General features: G+C 43.5%; 1 protein-coding gene across 3 annotated transcripts in view; it reads right to left on the bottom strand.

Moving 5' to 3' along the window:
- Positions 1-18,805, bottom strand: part of LOC115077758 (mothers against decapentaplegic homolog 4-like) — a 150,274-nt gene that overhangs the window by 108,835 nt on the left and 22,634 nt on the right. For all 3 annotated transcript variants that reach the window (XM_029580051.1, XM_029580045.1, XM_029580058.1), the window contains exon 2: positions 12,686-13,061. In XM_029580051.1, the coding sequence (XP_029435911.1) occupies positions 12,686-12,925 (240 nt within the window). In that variant the 5' untranslated portion in view covers positions 12,926-13,061. The remainder of the gene's footprint in view (positions 1-12,685; positions 13,062-18,805) is intronic.

Raw genomic sequence — 18,805 nt, 5'->3', positions numbered from 1 at the left:
TGAAAAGAAAAATCAGCATTTAATTCTAAACGATGCCAGGCAGCATTTCATTCTAAACTATCTCAGGCAGCAAAGAAACTCAGTTCACATCTAGAGCTCCAAATAATATCAGATAACCACTCTTGGGCTATTTCAGTAACAAATTTCATCACACAGAAACTGCTAAACAGAAAAAGGGGAAGTCACTGCAGAACAACAGATACTCTGGAAACAACAGGTGCTGATAGAAGGACAGGATGATGAAATAAAGCATTAGAAAGCAAAGATTGTATATTAATCTGTATATTAAATATAGATGACTGAATGGACAACTTATCTGGATTTTCTTTTGGGGGGGGCGGGGGAGGCAGTGGTTAAGAAGCAGAGTTGCTTACCTGTTACAGGTGTGCTCCTAGGACAGCAGGATGTTAGTCCTCACACATGGGTGACATCATCAGATGGAGCTCGGCCTGGAACTTTGATCTCAAAGATTCTAGAACTTTCAAACAACATGCCCTACTGAGCATGTGCAGCTGTAGTTATCATCCTGCATCCTAGGCAGTCCATGATACAGCTATTACATGGAGAAACCAACTTCCAGGGGAGGCGGGTGGGTTTCGTGAGGACTAACATCCTACTGTCCTCTGAGAACACCGGTTACAGGTAAGCAACCCTGCTTTCTCACAGGACAAGCAGGATGGTAGTCCTCACACATGGCAGATTCCCAAGCTCTAGGCTGTCTGAGCAGGACAAAACGGGAGACCGCACCGTGCTGAAAGCACCACCTCTCTCTCTCTCCCTTTTGCCTGTGACAAAGGGGTTTAGGCGGAAAAAACCAAACAGCTGGGTTCTACAAAGAGAAAGCCATAGAAAGACAGACAAAACCCCAATGCAAAGCAGAGGCACCTAAGGGAGGGAAGTGATGCAAATGCCAGCAAGAAACATTCTCCACATATTACAAGCAGGGTTTTGGATCAGTAAACCCTGACAATGGCAGTAAGTCTAGAACCTCCCAGATACAGGAAAAGGTCTAGAAAAAAAAACAAACAAGAGAAGAACTCTTGGACAAAGACCGCACAACTATTTTCAGTGTCACAAGACAGCAAAAAAACAAAACCCACAACTAGGGGCCAGAGAGTCCTCCATAAAGAAACTGCTGTCCACTGGCATCTGAAGGACAGAATGCATCTGCAGATGTGTGCCCCATGTTTGGCTGATAGGCACAATGGGCAGAACCAAGCTTTGCTTGGGTTTTTCTTAAGATTACTTTCCAATAATCAATAACAATGGCAGGGTCTGTGACAGACCATATGTGCCAAAGTACCAGACATACCTGACCACGCAGGCAGTGTGAAGAATTTCATGGGATGAAAGGCAATCCCTGAAATGGAATCGCTAGCCCAAACCCCCGGAGCAGGGAGTTAAGCTAGACCTGAAATTCACCCGCACTGCACCTTTTTCAAGAGCAGACCTATCCATTCTATCTACAGGATAGTTCAGGTGAGCAGCAAGGTACTTTGGACAACCCAGTGGAGTGTGAAAAGCTAAAGACAGTACTGGCCAGAACTTGGAGAAAAAACAGGGAAAAAAGTGGTGCATTGTCCCTTGCAGGTATACATTAAGATATACCACGAACGCCCTATCTTTTCTTCCCATCCCCTCGACATTCTAACGAAGTCGGAAGGAGTGAAGAACACAAGGAGGCAAACTGTTGGACTGCAAGAGTAAGAAAAAGCCGCTAAGCTGTATCTCTCAAACCCAACCAAAAAACTCACTGCTGATTCCAGTATGGCATTCCCCCCCAAGGTAGAGCTCTTAACCTGCTTGGAGCAGCTGAAACCGAGAGCGAACCCCCCAGGGAAGAAATCCAGAAACACTCACCAAGAGACAGGAAGCAGGGATACTGCAAGTGCAAACCCCTAAAGAACAAGATTTCTTCACCGGCCTGGAAACCCTAAGGGTACCAGGGCAGGATCAGTGTGATCTTGAATAGACTGCCCACCAACCTGGCCTAGATATCAATGCCTTAGCCATCATTACATATACTTCCACCAAGGAAGCATGCGATCCAGTAAATGGAAGAACCATTGAATGAACCAGGACTCTCCTGTCCACAGACAGTGTTATCCCTAAAATGGGAAGTATAGCTTGAAAGCCACTACAACCAACAGCAGCACCTCTGTTGCGGGGTCCTTTGTCCCCCAACTCCCTCAGCCATGGATATGGCGAGAGATTGAAAGGCATAATTACCAATTAAATGGACTAGAACCATCCTCACTGAGGTAGGGTCCCACAGGCGAGAATGACTGGCAACAGTGGTCAGCAAAGAAACACGCCCATTGAGCTGAACAAGTATTAACCCCCTATCTTCACCAGAGAGCTACCCCGAAGAGGAGACCCAGAGTACGAAAGGGAGACCGAATCTGGAATAGCTCCTTTGCAAAAATAGACCTACTGTGCTTTAGGACGAACTAAGAAGAATGCTATCGCCCGACATGCTCTCGGATCCTGCAGGGAACAGAGAGCAACTGCCAAGCAGAAGTGGTGAAATCACTTCTTTAGGAAAAGGAGAACAAGGGCCACCTGTTGTAAGGGAGGACAAACAGGCGTCCTGGCGGGAGGGGGGGGGGAACGGGACCATAAGGGTCAACTCTATCATATTTTCCTTTCCTGAAGAGAAAGGAAAGCAACGGGAATTGGAGCCTCCCAATCCCGATAAACCTTCCAACTCTCCAGGGGAGAGTTGGGTTACAGTCATAACCAATTAAATCTGCCACTTGCAGCCACATTTAAACAGGGTAGGCCAATATGGTGATCAATGGAGGAACCCAGCATAAACAATCCAACCACCACTGCTGATGTCCCCCATTGTCCACTGGTCCTGGCCAATTCAAAAGAATCAAGGTTCCAGTTCAGAGACAGACCTGCAAGGAATGGAGCCCCAGGGCTTACCCACGAAGGTGATTCCTAACATGGGAGTAGTCAAAAGACAAACTCCTCTTCTGAGGGAGGGAATGACTCCCGACACTATCTTCCTGGTATCAACTCCTATAGGGCTTCGACCAGGAACGCAGTCTTAGGTCAGTCCTGTGGCTGCGGCACACAATTTGTTGTGCTCGCCATGAACAAAACACACATACCCATACACTAGAGGGTAACTGGAAGAATAGTGCCCTTCTCCGTAAATGCGCGATGAAAAGTACTTATACAGTAGTGCCCCATCCTGCGGATCATGGCGCACCTACGAATCCACTTGTGCTTGTGGGTAGAATCTCACAGCACAGCAAGGATCAAGTACCACCTATTAGAGTCAGTGGCTACACACTGCCTAAAAGCAATCACAGAATATGTGATAGTGGCTTCCTCAGGAGTGTTCCCCAACACCCTATGGTACAGAACAGACAAGGAAGCTATCTTGAAGCGATTATGGAGGAACCCTGGCATGGCTGCGTACTGCTCCGCCAGAGAGAATGCCGCTTCCCAGCACCTGAGGAGCTTGGAAGAGTGGATGACTAGACCGCATATGCTGCACTCTACTGACACACTAATTCCTAATGTAGTCAATAGGAACAGTGTTATGTCAGCATCCCCAGTACCACTAGGGCTCTGATTATAGCAGGGCTTCTCAAACTGTGGGTCTGGATCCCAAATGGGGTCATACATCCTTCAGTTGGGGTCACAAGTGCCTCAAGTGACAGCTCTCTTTAGGTGCCAGCAGCAGCAGCATTAGTAGTGGAAGTCAGCATGGGGCCTGTAAATAAGCACACATTCATAGGCTGTGCAGTGGCACAACCCTTGCATGAGTTTCTGTAGTTGCAGCAAGCCCTGCACAAGGAGGGATCAGGGCTGCTACAGGGCCTGATGTGATCTGCATGCGGCAGCAGCTTCGGACCAGCCATGAAAGAAGACCATATGACCAGTGGAGATTTTCACTACTGACCTCCTCTCACCAACCACTGAATCCAACCAAGAGAAAAATGTTGCCCCTGTCATCAGCCTGCTCTCTCTTCCAACTTTTATCATCCACCTTTTCCCCAGAGCCCAAAGGAAAATGTTATGATTGATCTGGCCAGTGAGATGTTTGGAAGAGGGGCAATTTGAAGAAAGGGATGAGAGGCAAGAGGGTTTTTTGTGTTGGATAAGGTGGGGAGGAATTACTTCTGAAGAGTGAGAGAGAAGGAATGACAGAAGATCAACTGAGGGGTGGAAAAAGAATGGAGATCTGAAAAAGTGGTTGGAGGGAGGAGATGAAGCTGGAAGGTTTGAGAGAGAGGATGAGAGGGAGGAGGCAATGGGAGATGGCGTGAGAGGGAGAAAATGACAGAGAATCAACTTGCAGATGTGAAAAGGACTGGAGGAGGTGAGAGAAGGGGTGGGCTGGGGAGTGAGAGATGGCGAGAGGGGAGGAGGTTAAGAGAGGGCATTAGATGGAGAACAGGAAGGGTGAGAAGGAGTGACTGATGGAGGGGAACTTCATCACTGCTAATTTGTTTTGGTCATCCTCTGGGCATATTTGGGAACTCTCTGGATTTGTCCTGGCGACTCTGGAATTCTGAATGAAATGCTGGGTCTCCGGGCCAACACCTGATAACGCCGGGTGCCCTGCTGCAGAAGGCCGGAAAAAAGTCTGGAGCAGCGCAGGCTCAAGGAAGGAGGAGCGTCAGCACCTGTGCCTCAGGAAAATGACGTGAAAAGCGAGATGAGCAGGAGTGTTGCCCTCCCCCCTGGGAAACAAGAAACTGCAGATGCAGGTAGAGGAGCAACAACGTCAGGCCACGCGCTGAAAATAAAACAAGGGCAGAGCAGCCCAACACTGCAGAAGGGAGAAGAAAGTGGAACATGTCCTGCAGCCCTGGGGAAAAAGGAGGCTCTTGTAGCTAATAAGAATTGAGGTGAGAAGAGAGAATGAGTGCGCATGTGTGTGTGTGGAAGAGGAAGAGAAGTAAATGAGTGTGTATGTGTATTCATTTATGGGCGTATGTGGAAAAGGGAGAGGAGTGTGCATGTATATGTATAGAAGAGGAAGAGAAGTGAGTTTGTGTCTGTGTGTGGAAAACAGGAGTGAAGGCATGCATGTGTGTGGAAGGAGAGAAGAGTGTGTGTGTATGTGTTTGGAAGAGAGAGTGTGTGTGTGTGTGTGTGTGTGTGTAAAAGGGAGAGATCTGACTGCATGTATGTGTGTGGAACAAGGAGAGAAGTGAGTGTGCATATGTATGTTGAGAAGGGAGAGTAATGAATGAGTATGTGAGAATAAGCATGAATGTGAGTGAGTGAACATGTGAGTGTGCTAATGTATGTGAGAAAGTTTGTGCGCATGCTGCTATCGCCTCCCCCGCAATCGACAATCTCAGGGTGACAGGAAATCAAAAATTCCCCAGTATGCCTCTGGGGTCATATGAATTTTCAAGTTCCAAAATGGGGTCACTTCGGATAAAAGTTTGGGAAGCCCTGGATTATGGTGTGGTGGTGGGCAGTGGTCCATGGTGTTGCCCCTATGGTACCCCCAGTACCTGATAACACTCCAAGAGGCTGAACACAGCCCCTGAAATGGCAATGTGAATGGCTCAACACCCTTTCTGTCATGTAACAATCAATAGCAAAGTCTATGGTGACCAATGGTGACCATGGTGCTCTGTGGTAGTGTCCAGCGGCATCCAACAGCGTCCATTGGTGCTCACCGTGGTGATGGTGCACGTAGGACCTATAGCGCTCTCGCGGTCACCAAAGATGGATCACACATCCATGGCACCAAACGATGCTGCGCCCAGGGCTTCAAGTGCACTTGCAGGCTTGACCAGTTCGACAGTTCACTGCAACATCAACAGCTCCCCAGGCGCCAGTGGACATCAACAGCCCAACAGCACTGATGGAGACTCTGGTGCTCGAAGGTGTTGAGGAACCGGTGGAACCAAGGATGTCAGTGGCGCCTGAAGGCAGAAGCTCTGTGTGGCCCTAACATGGCACCATGTTGCATCGATGCCCAAAGGAACCGATAACTGCTGGCGCCATCAACTGCTCCCCTCAGCTCAATTAAGAATATAAGAAATTGCCATACTGGGTCAGACCAAGGCTCCATTAAGCCCATCATCCTGTTTATAACAGTGGCCAATCCAGGCCACAAGTACCTGGCAGGTACCCAGAAACTAAGTATATCCCATGCTATTGATGCCAGTAATAGCAGTGGCTATTTTCTAAGTCAACTTGTGCGTTGAGTGAAAATGAAAATTTCTCCAATCAGTTTTAAATGTGCTACATGCTAACTTCATGGAGTGCCCCCTAGTTCTAATACCCAAAAGCGTACATAACCAATTCAAATTTACCTCTCATGATTTTAAAAAACCTCTATCATATCCCCCCTCAGCCGTCTCCTCTCCAAGCTGATGTCATAAGCTTGATGGAGTCAGCGGCCAAGGCTGATGATAGCTGCAACAGCAAACCTGGCACTCATTAGCACAGATTGTGCATGAAGCCCGGTGGGGCCTCTGATGCCCCACGATCCCAAGGCCTACAAGATCAGCGGCTTGCATGGTGCCCGACAGCCATAGGCCAGTGATGAGACAGCATTTTATTTTTATTCATTATTTTTATATACCGACATTCGATCTGAGATATCACATCGGTTTACATTCAGGTACTGTAGGTACTTCCCAATCCCCAGAGGGCTTACAATCTAAGTTTGTACCTGAGGCAATGGAGGGTAAAGTGACTTGCCCAAGGCAGCGGGACTCAAATCCTGGTCTCCTGGTTCATAGCCCACGGCTCTAACCACTAGGCTATTCCTCCATTGACTGAGGAATGCCACCACCACTGCCATGCACTTGGTGAACACTCTGGGTGCTGGTGATAGACCAAAGGGAAGTACCTTGTATTGAAAGTGCTGGCCGTTGACTTGGAAAGACAGATATTGCCAGGAGGAAGGATGCATTGAATATGAGTGTATGCATCTTTGAGATCTATGGAGCACATCCAAGCTTTGGGTTGGATCAGGGATAAAATGGATTTGAGAGATATCTTGAATTTCTCTTTGACTATGAATTTGTTGAGGTCTCAGAGGTCCAAGATCGGACAGAGATTCCCGGACTTCTTGAGTATGAGGAAGTGGGGGGAGGGGGGGGGGGGGGGGAGTAGAAACCCATAATCTGGGTGGATGGAGGGCGGCGGCGAATTGCTTTTTGCTTCAATAAGGAACTCACCTCCCCCTCCAACAGGGTAAGGTTGGATCTGGTCCCTCTGGATGTTAGGTGAGGGAGAGGGTGGGAGGCACGGGAATGGAATTTTGTATCCCCTGCGAAACAATGTCCAGGACCATTGATCAGATGTGATGTGTTTGGTGGAAGTCGCAGTCTGTTGGTTTTGGGGACGTTGGGCACGTGGACGGCCCCTGCGGTTTTGGTTCTGTTGGGGTTGCTGACGTGGTTGAGGTTGGTACGCCGGCGGTCGATATGAGGCATTAGGTCGGTATGCTCTGCGTTGGAAGGGTTGCCTCCTGGATGGGGCATAGTACCTGCGCGATGAAGGGTAAGATTGGGGAGTGGTGAGGGACTGTACCACCTCTGATTGCAACTTGAGCTGAGCCACGGTTTCTTATAGTCTGGAACCGAATAAGTTGTCGTCTCTACAGGGCAAGTTGGCCAATTTGTCATGTGCTGTAATTGCGGATGCAGACACCTGGGAGGAAGTCTCGAATCCCTCGTAGACTGTGCTTAACAGGTGACGTATGGCTTCCTCAAATGCCCTACAATGGATGAAGACCTTGGATGGTCGAGGTTATGAATTGTGGATCGTCCTTGAGTCGTTGTACACATTCAAAACAGGTGCTGGACTAGGTAAAACTGATGGTGGTTGAGGTCAATAATGAAGCCCCTTCCCCTTCAGATGTGGACAAGTAGTCCAGTGATTCCGGTCCCAGAGATAAGGGGACATGCTCTTCTGAAGCTTGTGGGGCTTTAGGAATTGTGGACCCAGGTTCGCTGCGTTCTGTCACCTGTCACCTTCTCTGAGGGCGGGAGAAGAAGGTGTGTCTATGGTTTGGCCGAAGCAGAGCTCGGCATCGGTAGATGCGTCGGCTGCATCGTGGATCTCTGCGACGGAGCCCCCTCCTGTGTCTTCGAGGGTTGGTGCATCGGTAGCGGGGCTTTCTGACTCGAAGGCGTTGTCAAGTGTGCCGTTGGCACATGTGTCAAATGGTGCATCAGCTTCGAGTTTTCGCTTTGGGTCTGACTTCGAGGTGTGCGTCGGGCGAGAATGCGTTGAGGTCAGCGCCGTCGGCACTGCGTCGCTCCGTGCAGTTGATGCGCCGCACGTCGGGGAGTTCCAACCCCTGGTATCTTCCGGCGTGTGCGTCTCTTGCTGCAGCCTTGGCTCCGATGCTCTTCTGCTGCGATGTTTAGCATGAATCATATCCCGACCCCGGGGGATCTCCGGCTTGTTTTTGCGTCTGTGCTCTGGTCTTGGCCCAGTCAATGGCTCCACCAAAGACACTCGATGCTTCGGCGGCGGTGTTGGGGCAGTGGGTCCCGGGGAAGAACAGGCCTTGGAAGGTAGGGCATACGATCCCCTTCTGGCTACCTTTAAGGCCAGCATCTTTCCTGCCCGTTGTCTCCGGGCTCTTGGGGACATCCGTCCACACTGTTGGCAGGTCTGCATCGGGTGGTCTGGGCCCAGACACCGGTAGCAGTGGTCATGTCCATCCGTTATGGACATTACCTTCCCCGCAGGAGCAGGGTTTGAATCCAGATGGTCGGGGGCCCTCCTTCCTACCGTGTTCCGCCATAAATCTCTATTTTTAAACTCTTTCTCTCTCAAGAAGTTGTGATGCTGAGGAGGTCTGAAGCTCCGCGTGCGATCCCATGCGCGGAAAAACAGACTGAGGAGAGTCAATTCCAGCACGAGAAACCACACGCAGCCTCATAGCAAAGCTCTGACATCACTTTGAAGCTCTGCCTCCCAGGCCTAATAAGACAGTTCCCATGACAGCATGGCTAATTCAGCCCTGTTATTGACCGGAAAAAGAAAACTACCGTAAGATAAAGGAAAAGAAAAAAAAGCAGCAGTTCCAGAAAAAAATCATATTACAAAAACTGTGAGAAGAGAGCAAAATTGAATATCATGACACACAGCTCTGTGGAAAAAGACTGGAGGGAGCCTGCTAGGGTGCAGGGTGGTAACTACATCCGCACATGCTCAGTAGGGCATATCTGAAAGTTCTATAGATTTTGAGATCAAAGTTCCAGGCCGGGCTCCATCCAATGTCACCCATATGTGAGGACTACCATCCTGCTAGTCCTCAGGAAAAATTCTAATCTAAGGAGATGATTATCTGATATTAGTCAATTGGAATTAAAAGTAATCATGAACAGAAGTAGAAAAAATTGAGAGGTAGTTCTTTAACATAAACCAGAACTAAAATTAAGGTATCACACTCTGCTTGGGGGGGGGGAAAAAAAACAAAGACAAAACCCCCCCCACTTAATTTCTTTCCTTATTCTTCATAAAAATCTTTTATGATCTCCTCAAAAATGAAAAAGAATATATGGAATTGCCTGCTGCATTGGAAGACATGCCAGCAACAATGTCAAGCAGGCCATTTCAATAAAAACAGAGATACAGAAGCTCTCAAATTTAAGACACATAAGAACATAAGAATATGCCATACTGGGTCAGACCAAGGGTCCATCAAGCCCAGCATCCTGTCTCCAACAGTGGCCAATCCAGGCCATAAGAACCTGGCAAGTACCCAAAAACTAAGGCTATTCCATGTTACCATTGCTAATGGCAGTGGCTATTCTCTAGGTGAACTTAATAGCAAGTAATGGACTTCTCCTCCAAGAACTTATCCAATCCTTTTTTAAACACAGCTATACTAACTGCACTAACCACATCCTCTGGCAACAAATTCCAGAGTTTAATTGTGCGTTGAGTAAAAAAGAACTTTCTCCGATTAGTTTTAAATGTGCCCCATGCTAACTTCATGGAGTGCCCCCTAGTCTTTCTATTATCCAAAAGAGTAAATAACCTATTCACATCTACCCGTTCTAGACCTCTCATGATTTTAAACATCTCTATCATATCCCCCCCTCAGCCGTCTCTTCTCCAAGCTGAAAAGTCCTAACCTCTTTAGTCTTTCCTCATAGGGGAGCTGTTCCATTCCCCTTATCATTTTGGTAGCCCTTCTCTGTACCTTCTCCATCGCAATTATATCTTTTTTGAGATAGGCGACCAGAATTGTACACAGTATTCAAGGTGCGGTCTCACCATGGAGCGATACAGAGGCATTTTGACATTTTCCGTTTTATTCACCATTCCCTTTCTAATAATTCCCAACATTCTGTTTGCTTTTTTGACTGCCGCAGCACACTGAACCGACGACTTCAATGTGTTATCCACTATGACGCCTAGATCTCTTTCTTGGGTTGTAGCACCTAATATGAAACCCAACATTGTGTAATTATAGCATGGGTTATTTTTCCCTATATGCATCACCTTGCACTTATCCACATTAAATTTCATCTGCCATTTGGATGCCCAATTTTCCAGTCTCACAAGGTCTTCCTGCAATTTATCACAATCTGCTTGTGATTTAACTACTCTGAACAATTTTGTGTTATCTGCAAATTTGATTATCTCACTCGTCGTATTTCTTTCCACATCATTTATAAATATATTAAAAAGTAAGGATCCCAATACAGATCCCTGAGGCACTCCACTGACCACTCCCTTCCACTGAGAAAATTGTCCATTTAATCCTACTCTCTGTTTCCTGTCTTTTAGCCAGTTTGCAATCCACGAAAGGACATCGCCACCTATCCCATTACTTTTTACTTTTCCTAGAAGCCTCTCATGAGGAACTTTGTCAAACGCCTTTTGAAAATCCAAGTATACTATATCTACCGGTTCACCTTTATCCACATGTTTATTAACTCCTTCAAAAAAGTGAAGCAGATTTGTGAGGCAAGACTTGCCTTGGGTAAAGCCATGCTGAATTTGTTCCATTAAACCATGTCTTTCTATATGTTCTGTGATTTTGATGTTTAGAACACTTTCCATTATTTTTCCTGGCACTGAAGTCAGGCTAACCGGTCTGTAGTTTCCCGGATCTCCCCTGGAGCCCTTTTTAAATATTGGAGTTACATTTGCTATCCTCCAGTCTTCAGAATGGATGATTTTAATGATAATTTACAAATTTTTACTAATAGGTCTGAAATTTCATTTTTTAGTTCCTTCAGAACTCTGGGGTGTATACCATCCAGTCCAGGTGATTTACTACTCTTCAGTTTGTCAATCAGGTCTACCACATCTTCTAGGTTCACCGTGATTTGATTCATTCCATCTGAATCATTACCCATGAAAACCTTCTCCGATACGGGTACCTCCCCAACATCCTCTTCAGTAAACACCGAAGCAAAGAAATCATTTAATCTTTCCGCAATGGCCTTATCTTCTCTAAGTGCCCCTTTAACCCCTCAATCATCTAACGGTCCAACTGACTCCCTCACAGGCTTTCTGCTTCGGATATATTTAAAAAAGTTTTTACTTTGAGTTTTTGCCTCTACGGCCAACTTCTTTTCAAATTCTCTCTTAGCCTGTCTTATCAATGTCTTACATTTAACTTGCCAACGTTTATGCTTTATCCTATTTTCTTCTGTTGGATCTTTCTTCCAATTTTTGAATGAAGATCTTTTGGCTAAAATAGCTTCTTTCACCTCCCCTTTTAACCATGCCGGTAAACGTTTTGCCTTCTTTCCACCTTTCTTAATGTGTGGAATACATCTAGACTGTGCTTCTAGAATAGTATTTTTTAACAATGACCACGCTTCTTGGACATTTTTTACTTTTGTAGCTGCTCCTTTCAGTTTTTTTCTAACAATTTTTCTCATTTTATCAAAGTTTCCCTTTTGAAAGTTTAGCACGAGAGCCATGGATTTGCACACTGTTCCTCTTCCAGTCATTAAATCAAATTTGATCATATTATGAAAACTGTGCTCTTCAGTCAAAATGTTTTAAGCCAAAACCCATTGTCCCATAAGAACAATCCTATAAATGGGGATTTGGTTCCAGCACCAGGGCCCACTACCCTATTTTCCTCAAAATAACCCAGAAATTAGTAGTGTATACTACTAAAAACATTTTAAAGCATTACTTTTTTATTGTTTGAAAAGGAAAGTGCAAAGGCACGCCTACAGGACAGTGGACTGACTTTTGAGAAGAGTAAGTCCCTGGTACTTTTCTTATGGACATCACCGTCAGGCCTCAAAGTTCATCAGCACAACAATGTGTGCCTGATTGGGAGATTCCTGGGTGTTTTAAAGTTGAAACAAGTTGAAACAAGTGATGTAAGTTGGATAATGGGTGTCAATTTAGAAATGCTGTAACTAAAAAAAAACAAAAAACCCACAACTTAAGTTGAGGACTTCCTGTAATAAAATTGTTTTCCCATTTGTAGACTAACTTTCTCTAAAAAGGATACAAAGCAGTGAACAGCAATATGCATACACAACATTCATGTCATAAAACAACATTCAAATAAATAACTGATTAAGACATACATAATAAAACAAAAAGATAATTCACACACATACGGTATTAGTACAGAATTGTCCATGGTGACTTCTGTGCAAACTTCCTATCAAAGTTGATTATGATCTAATAGGATGGTTTCACTACAGCTGGTCTACAAAGCAAAATAGCTCACTGTACTTATACTGACCTGAAGCCTTCCATCCAGGGTTCTCTGGATGGTCACACACTTGCTAGGATGAGCTCCGTTAGTGGTTATAGCAGTAATCAGAGAATCCAGTTCATCTTTCTTTTCCTTTAGTTTCTTTACTAAGCTTTCAATTGCTCGTTTCGCAAAGGTTTCACTCTCTCCACCTTGTCTGTGACACATCAGACTGTGCACAATGCTCAGACAAGCATCATTACTTGTCGGTGTGTTGGTAATAGACATACTGTCAGCTGGATCCAGCTTTTTCTTGAAGATAAAATCTCTGTGCTGCTCTTCAATTCTGACACACGAACCACAGGTGCTGTTGCGAACTTCTGCTCAAATGGTCCTGCCAAGGTACAGTAAACCTCAGCATAACCTGAAGTGTGACAAACAAAAGTTAGTTATAAGTCAGAAATACCTTGGAATTACTACAAAGCCATAGTTTGTAGAGAAGACTGAAAATTTAACTTCTTCATAATAACCATCCCTGTTACATTCATGGTTGGGTTTATTTTTGGTAGTTAATATTAGGATAGCAATAATTAACAGGTTGGACATTTTTTGCTTGGTTTTCTGACCCAGTCATTTTCCTCTCATTCCTTTGGGGTTCCACCTCAACCAGAACTAGCACCTATGAGCCTTCAATTCACAACTACTCCGTGTTGTTTTGTTTTTAATTTGTATATTCCCCCTTTCCAACTTAGCTCAGTCATCACAGCAAAAAGTCCTCCGTCGGGAGACTGAAACTGCAGCTCTCTCCGGAACCTGGCTAAGATGGACCCCAAAGTCAGGCAACCGGGTATCGCCAGTAAAAGATGACAAGCTCTGCATTATATTTTGGGTTTACAGTGCCAATGTTCATCACTTTTTTATTTTACTTCCCTCACAACTATTATGGAATTACTGGCTTATAAACCTAGTAAGATTTCAGTCTGGTATAAACTATGGCTAGAAAAGCCTAAGTGATGATCTTCTCTGGACTCTCTCAACAATGAAGCACTGAACTAAGCTTGGCAGTGACAAAGGTAGAGCTGGGGACTTTAAGACTTCGCAGTCGATTACTATAGCTACCACGATACAAGAAATGCAATTTAAAATTCTGCACAAAAGTTATTTCACCTTCAGCTAGGTTGATTCTGATTTATACTAAATGCAAAATATTTAGGAACACTGACTCCTGGCTTTCTGTTACATGTGAAAGTATTTGCTTTTTGGGATGAGGTTCTAATAGTTACAGAACGAGTAATTTGGATTAAACCACCGTTTATGGGAGAGGTCCTCTTAGTAAGTTCTATATCGTGGGTGACTACCATTCCAAGAGCTCTCATATGCTTTGCTGCTATTGCCATCTTACAAGTGAAGTTATGTATTTTAAAAACATGGACTGATTCTACCCCACCATCTAGAGACAGTTGTGGTATATAAAAATGCTAGATTGGATTTTGTAAGAAAAACTGAATGCTAAAAATTCTCAGAAACAGCTTTCCAATCAGTATTTGGCAGCATCAGATAGGTTCAGTGATCTCATGCCTAATGGATGTAAATTCAGGGTGGTGTGGGCGTTGTGATGTTTTGTACAAATACTCTTTTTTTTTTTCTTGCTTTGTCCTGTGTCATGGCTGTAATAGCCAATGTTATTAATAAGGTAAAATGAACGTAACTAGGTAAAATGAAAGTGTGAGCCAGCAATATAACCTGCTGTTATATTGCTGGCTCACACTTAGTTACATCATTAAAATAAATATTTAAAAAAAACAAAAACAAAAATCTTTATCACCCACCCCCCCTCCCCAGAGAGCAAAAGCCCGGTAGCCTATGAATCAAACCAAGGTCATCTGCAGGTAGCACTCAGATATCAGAGCAGACCTAATTAACACATTTTAATCTAAATAAAAAAACTAAGTAAACTATCAGATCTAAATTAAATGCACTTAAAAGTTAATCACAGCCATGCAGCTATCAGATAAATTACATACACATGCTATAATAATCTATTGCCATACAATTAAAAGCACAATGAAAATCAGGTTCTCAGGTGATGACCTACACAAAAAAATTATTAAATACAAGATTATAGACAATCGTGCAAACAGGAATACAACCCAGAAAATATGTCCTGAACTGGATTTCTCAGATAGTTACTGTCTGAACAAGTCCAAGATATCTTGTTGGATGACTCATTTTAAACTATTAATAGCTTATGTTTTATATTTTGACATATTCGGAAGTGCTTTATATATTAAATTGTGTATTTACCTTGTATCCTGTGCTATACAATAAAGGTTGTTCCAGGTGGGTGACAAATATTTTAAATCAAAGACATCGGGAGGGTAATTTTTTAATGGGACTTCTGCGGGTAAATCTATGTTTTACATGCAGAAATGGCCTTTTACAAAATTGCCTGGACAAAGCGGAGGCATTCCCCCGCTTTGTCCAGGCAATTTTGTAAAAGGGGTCGGCAATTATTCACTTTTTTTTTTTTTTAAGCCAAAAAGTAAGTATGAGTGTGGAATGTCCCCCAAAGTTTTTACATGCAATTTAGGTGTAATTGTGCACAGGTAATTTTGGTAAGATCATTTTCAAACTAGAAAGCATGTACGCATTTTCCCTCTGAAAATGGGCATAATGTAAGCACCTCCCTGCTGTTTAATTTATGCAGGCTGTTACAAAACTACCCCTGTAATTGTAAGAAAATACTACACAAGACACTATGCCTGACAGCTACCTTCTATCACAAGAATCAAAGAAAATATCACTAGTGGTTAGAGCAGAGGGCTACGAACCAGGGTTCAAATCCCACTGCAACTCCTCGTGACCTTGGATAAGTCACTTTACCCTCCTGTTGCTTCAGGTACAAACTGAGATTTTAAGCCCTCTGGGGTCAGGGAAATACCTATAGTATCTGACTGAAATCTGCTTTGAAGTGCAGAAAAGCAGAATATAAACAAAATATTTGTTGGATGATATCCAAACGATTAGTATCTAAGGATTTCATCTGTAATAAGACACATTTGCTTTCTCTGAAGACATTTTAATTAAGAGGCAGGCAGGCAGAAGCTTGGATTCTTGTTTTTTTTGGGCTGGGAGAGATGAATGAGTGCCACCACATAAGCGCATTTGTTAAGACACCACAGAGAGGAAACACACAGATTCTGGTGTGACGGCATCCTCACCCTACAATCAGGAACCCTAAAACACGTGAGACGAGAGGCCTGGAACGTGGATAAAATAACCAAGCTAGAGTCACCGAGAGTGACGTGAGATCTGTAACCATTTAACCAATTCCAACTTCAGATTCTCCTTAAGGCTAGTCATAACCCCAATTTTAACAAAGAAAGAGGAAGAATTCAAATTTACAATAAGAAAATATTTGGGTTCTGAAATGTGATACCAAGAAAGGACCGAAAACTACTTTTGCATTGTGCCTATTACACTTGAAAATACCATTTGCTGTTAGGCCAAATAAACTACAGTAAGAATATTTTGAAAAAATATGCAAGTATTTTATTTTAATTTTGTCTACAATAAACTCAACCTATCCCAAACAGTAAACTTAGGCAAAGTTATTTGTAAGAGCTCTCATGCTAAACAATTATAGCAGAACTAGTTAAAATACTTATTTTTAGAAAAAAGCCAACGCACTTAAAACTCACAGATTTGATTTTTAGATTCATATTTTCTAAGAAAAATACATGTTTAAGGCTTTTGAAATTTCCCATTGATCATTCAAACATTCCAGATTTAGATGAACTGTAGCACAGCTGACAAATTTTTAAGGAACACATCCTGCTCAGAGATCAGTGAATACGAGACACTCCTAAGCCACAATCAGAGAGAGAGCACAAGACAGAACCAGGAAAAGAAAATGCATGGCTTACTACCTAGGAGCAAAATCCCAGTGCAGTGCTAACTTTAGCTTCAAAGAAAGAGCTTCAGCCCACTCCGTCATCCAAGACCAGATCTCATAACAGCAGCTGCCCAGAGCCAGGGAATGCAGATGTAGTCGCTCTCGCTTTTACAAAGGGATGGAAAAGAGGATGAGCAAAACGATTAGCATAGTTCCAAGTTCTCTAAAGCAGTGATCCCCAACCTGAAAACCCAACTGACTGGTGGGCCCCCAGGAGAGGGTTGGGGGCCACTGCTCTAAAGCATCAACACTTTCCATCATACTGCTGAAATGCTCAACTTGTCTGTTTTAACTCTAAAACTGAAGGAGAAGATTTATTTATTTAAAAGTCTTTTGTACCGATGCTAGTCGAAACATCACCTCGGTTTACATGGAACAAAAGCAACGGAAATTACAAGTAACAGGGGAAGGGTAAGGGGTACAAAAAACCATAAGGAGAGCAGAGAAGCATAGGAACAAACAACAAGTTAACTATAATGTCATAAGAACAAGGTCATAGTCAAATTCAGGTCATGATCCATCACAATTCAATATTCATCAAGGGTGTTGGGGAAAGGCTTGTTTGAATAGCCAGGTTTTGAGCTGGGCTCTGAATTTGGTGATGCAAGGTTCAAGTCTGAGGTGGGTTGGGAGTGAGTTCCAGTGCATAGGTCCAGCAATGGAGAGCGCCCGATCCCTTGTAGCTGTGAGGTGCGCTTTCTTTAGGGATGGCACATGGAGGGACCCTTTGTTAGTGGTCCTTGTCGGCTGATTCGAGCAGGCAAATTGGAGGGGATCTGCCAGCCAGTTGGAGTGATGGGAATATAAGGCTTTATATGTATAATGGTCAGGGATTTAAAGAGGATGCGGGAGGGAATAGGGAGCCAGTGTAGGTCCTTCAGTATGGGGGAAATGTGGTCGTATTTGTGAGCGTTGGAGAAGATCTCAGATTTGCTCCTCTATTTTGAATTTTAAAAAGGTAACTTATCTTATTATGCGCATAACCCATTAAAAAAAAAAACACCACCTCTCATTCAGGTCAAGTCTTATCAACTGTTTACTCTGTATCCATACTGCACATCTGTTTATGCAATGCCTCCAAGAGGTTCTGATGAAGATCAAGCATAGCAGGACTCCAAAAATACTAAAATTCATAATGGTGGGCATGGTTAATAAGGAGGAACTTCCAAATGTTGTTTCAAACCTTTATTTTCATTTCTAAAGCTGGAAAAGCAAGCTTGCATACTGTAAATGATATTTTCCATAGATAACAGGATAATTTAGCTATGACATATGGGTGAGGTCATTCTGCAGATTTGTCTCTCCTAGCTGAGTTTTAAGATCTACTGAGCATGTGTGGGTGTTGCCTTGTTAAGTCTCCTCAGTTGATATCAGAGCTAATTCTAGCTAGGTAGTCGACACTCCAGGGAGGTGGGTGGGAAATTAACGAAGGATTGTATAACTTCTTGTTCTAATATGTAAAATTGTTATATTTAATTTATCTTCTTACTTCACACCATATGTCCCAGATCTTTAGTTAGTTAACAAGTATTAGAACATTTCACCTGATAGTTATTTATTTATTTATTATTTATTTATTGTTTTTGTTATACCGAGTTTCATGACTGGCATCACATCAACCCGGTTTACAATTAACAATGTGTGAAAAGCATAAGGTAACGTGATAACAATATTCCCAATAGAACTGTGAACTTTAAATACAGAGAATCAATTGAAGGGTGAGAAAGTTACAATAAAACAATAAAACAGGGAAAATTAACTTGGAGCTGGAAGAGGGGAGAGATTGAACAATGCAATATTTACATTTCAGCCAATTAGTGTAGTAGTATAGCGGAGTGAATAAATAAGCCTATGTGAATAAATGGGACAGTACATAAATATGAAACGGTAAAATAAGTAACCAAGAGAATAAATATGACACAGTAGTGAATGATAATAATATGATAAAACTCCGCAGGTAATGATGTGCGTAAGTTTATGGTAGTTGGATTCTTATTTAGATCCAGTTATTGCATGCGAGTGTGTGTTGAAGAGTGGAGGTTTTATTCAAGGCTTGGAAATGCTTTTTTGAAAAGCCAAGTTTTTAGTCTTTTTCTAAATGTTAGAGAGCATGGTTCCTGTCTCAAATCCGGTGGGATAGAGTTCCAAAGAGATGGACCTGCTGAAGAGAAGGCTCTGAGACTCAAGGATTTATGTTGGAAGGTTTTGGCATT

The sequence above is a fragment of the Rhinatrema bivittatum genome, chromosome 1 (assembly GCF_901001135.1).
Source record: "Rhinatrema bivittatum chromosome 1, aRhiBiv1.1, whole genome shotgun sequence".
NCBI lineage: Eukaryota > Metazoa > Chordata > Amphibia > Gymnophiona > Rhinatrematidae > Rhinatrema > Rhinatrema bivittatum.
The sequence above is the reverse complement of the archived record's forward strand: the minus strand, read 5'-3'. Positions and strand labels throughout refer to the sequence as shown.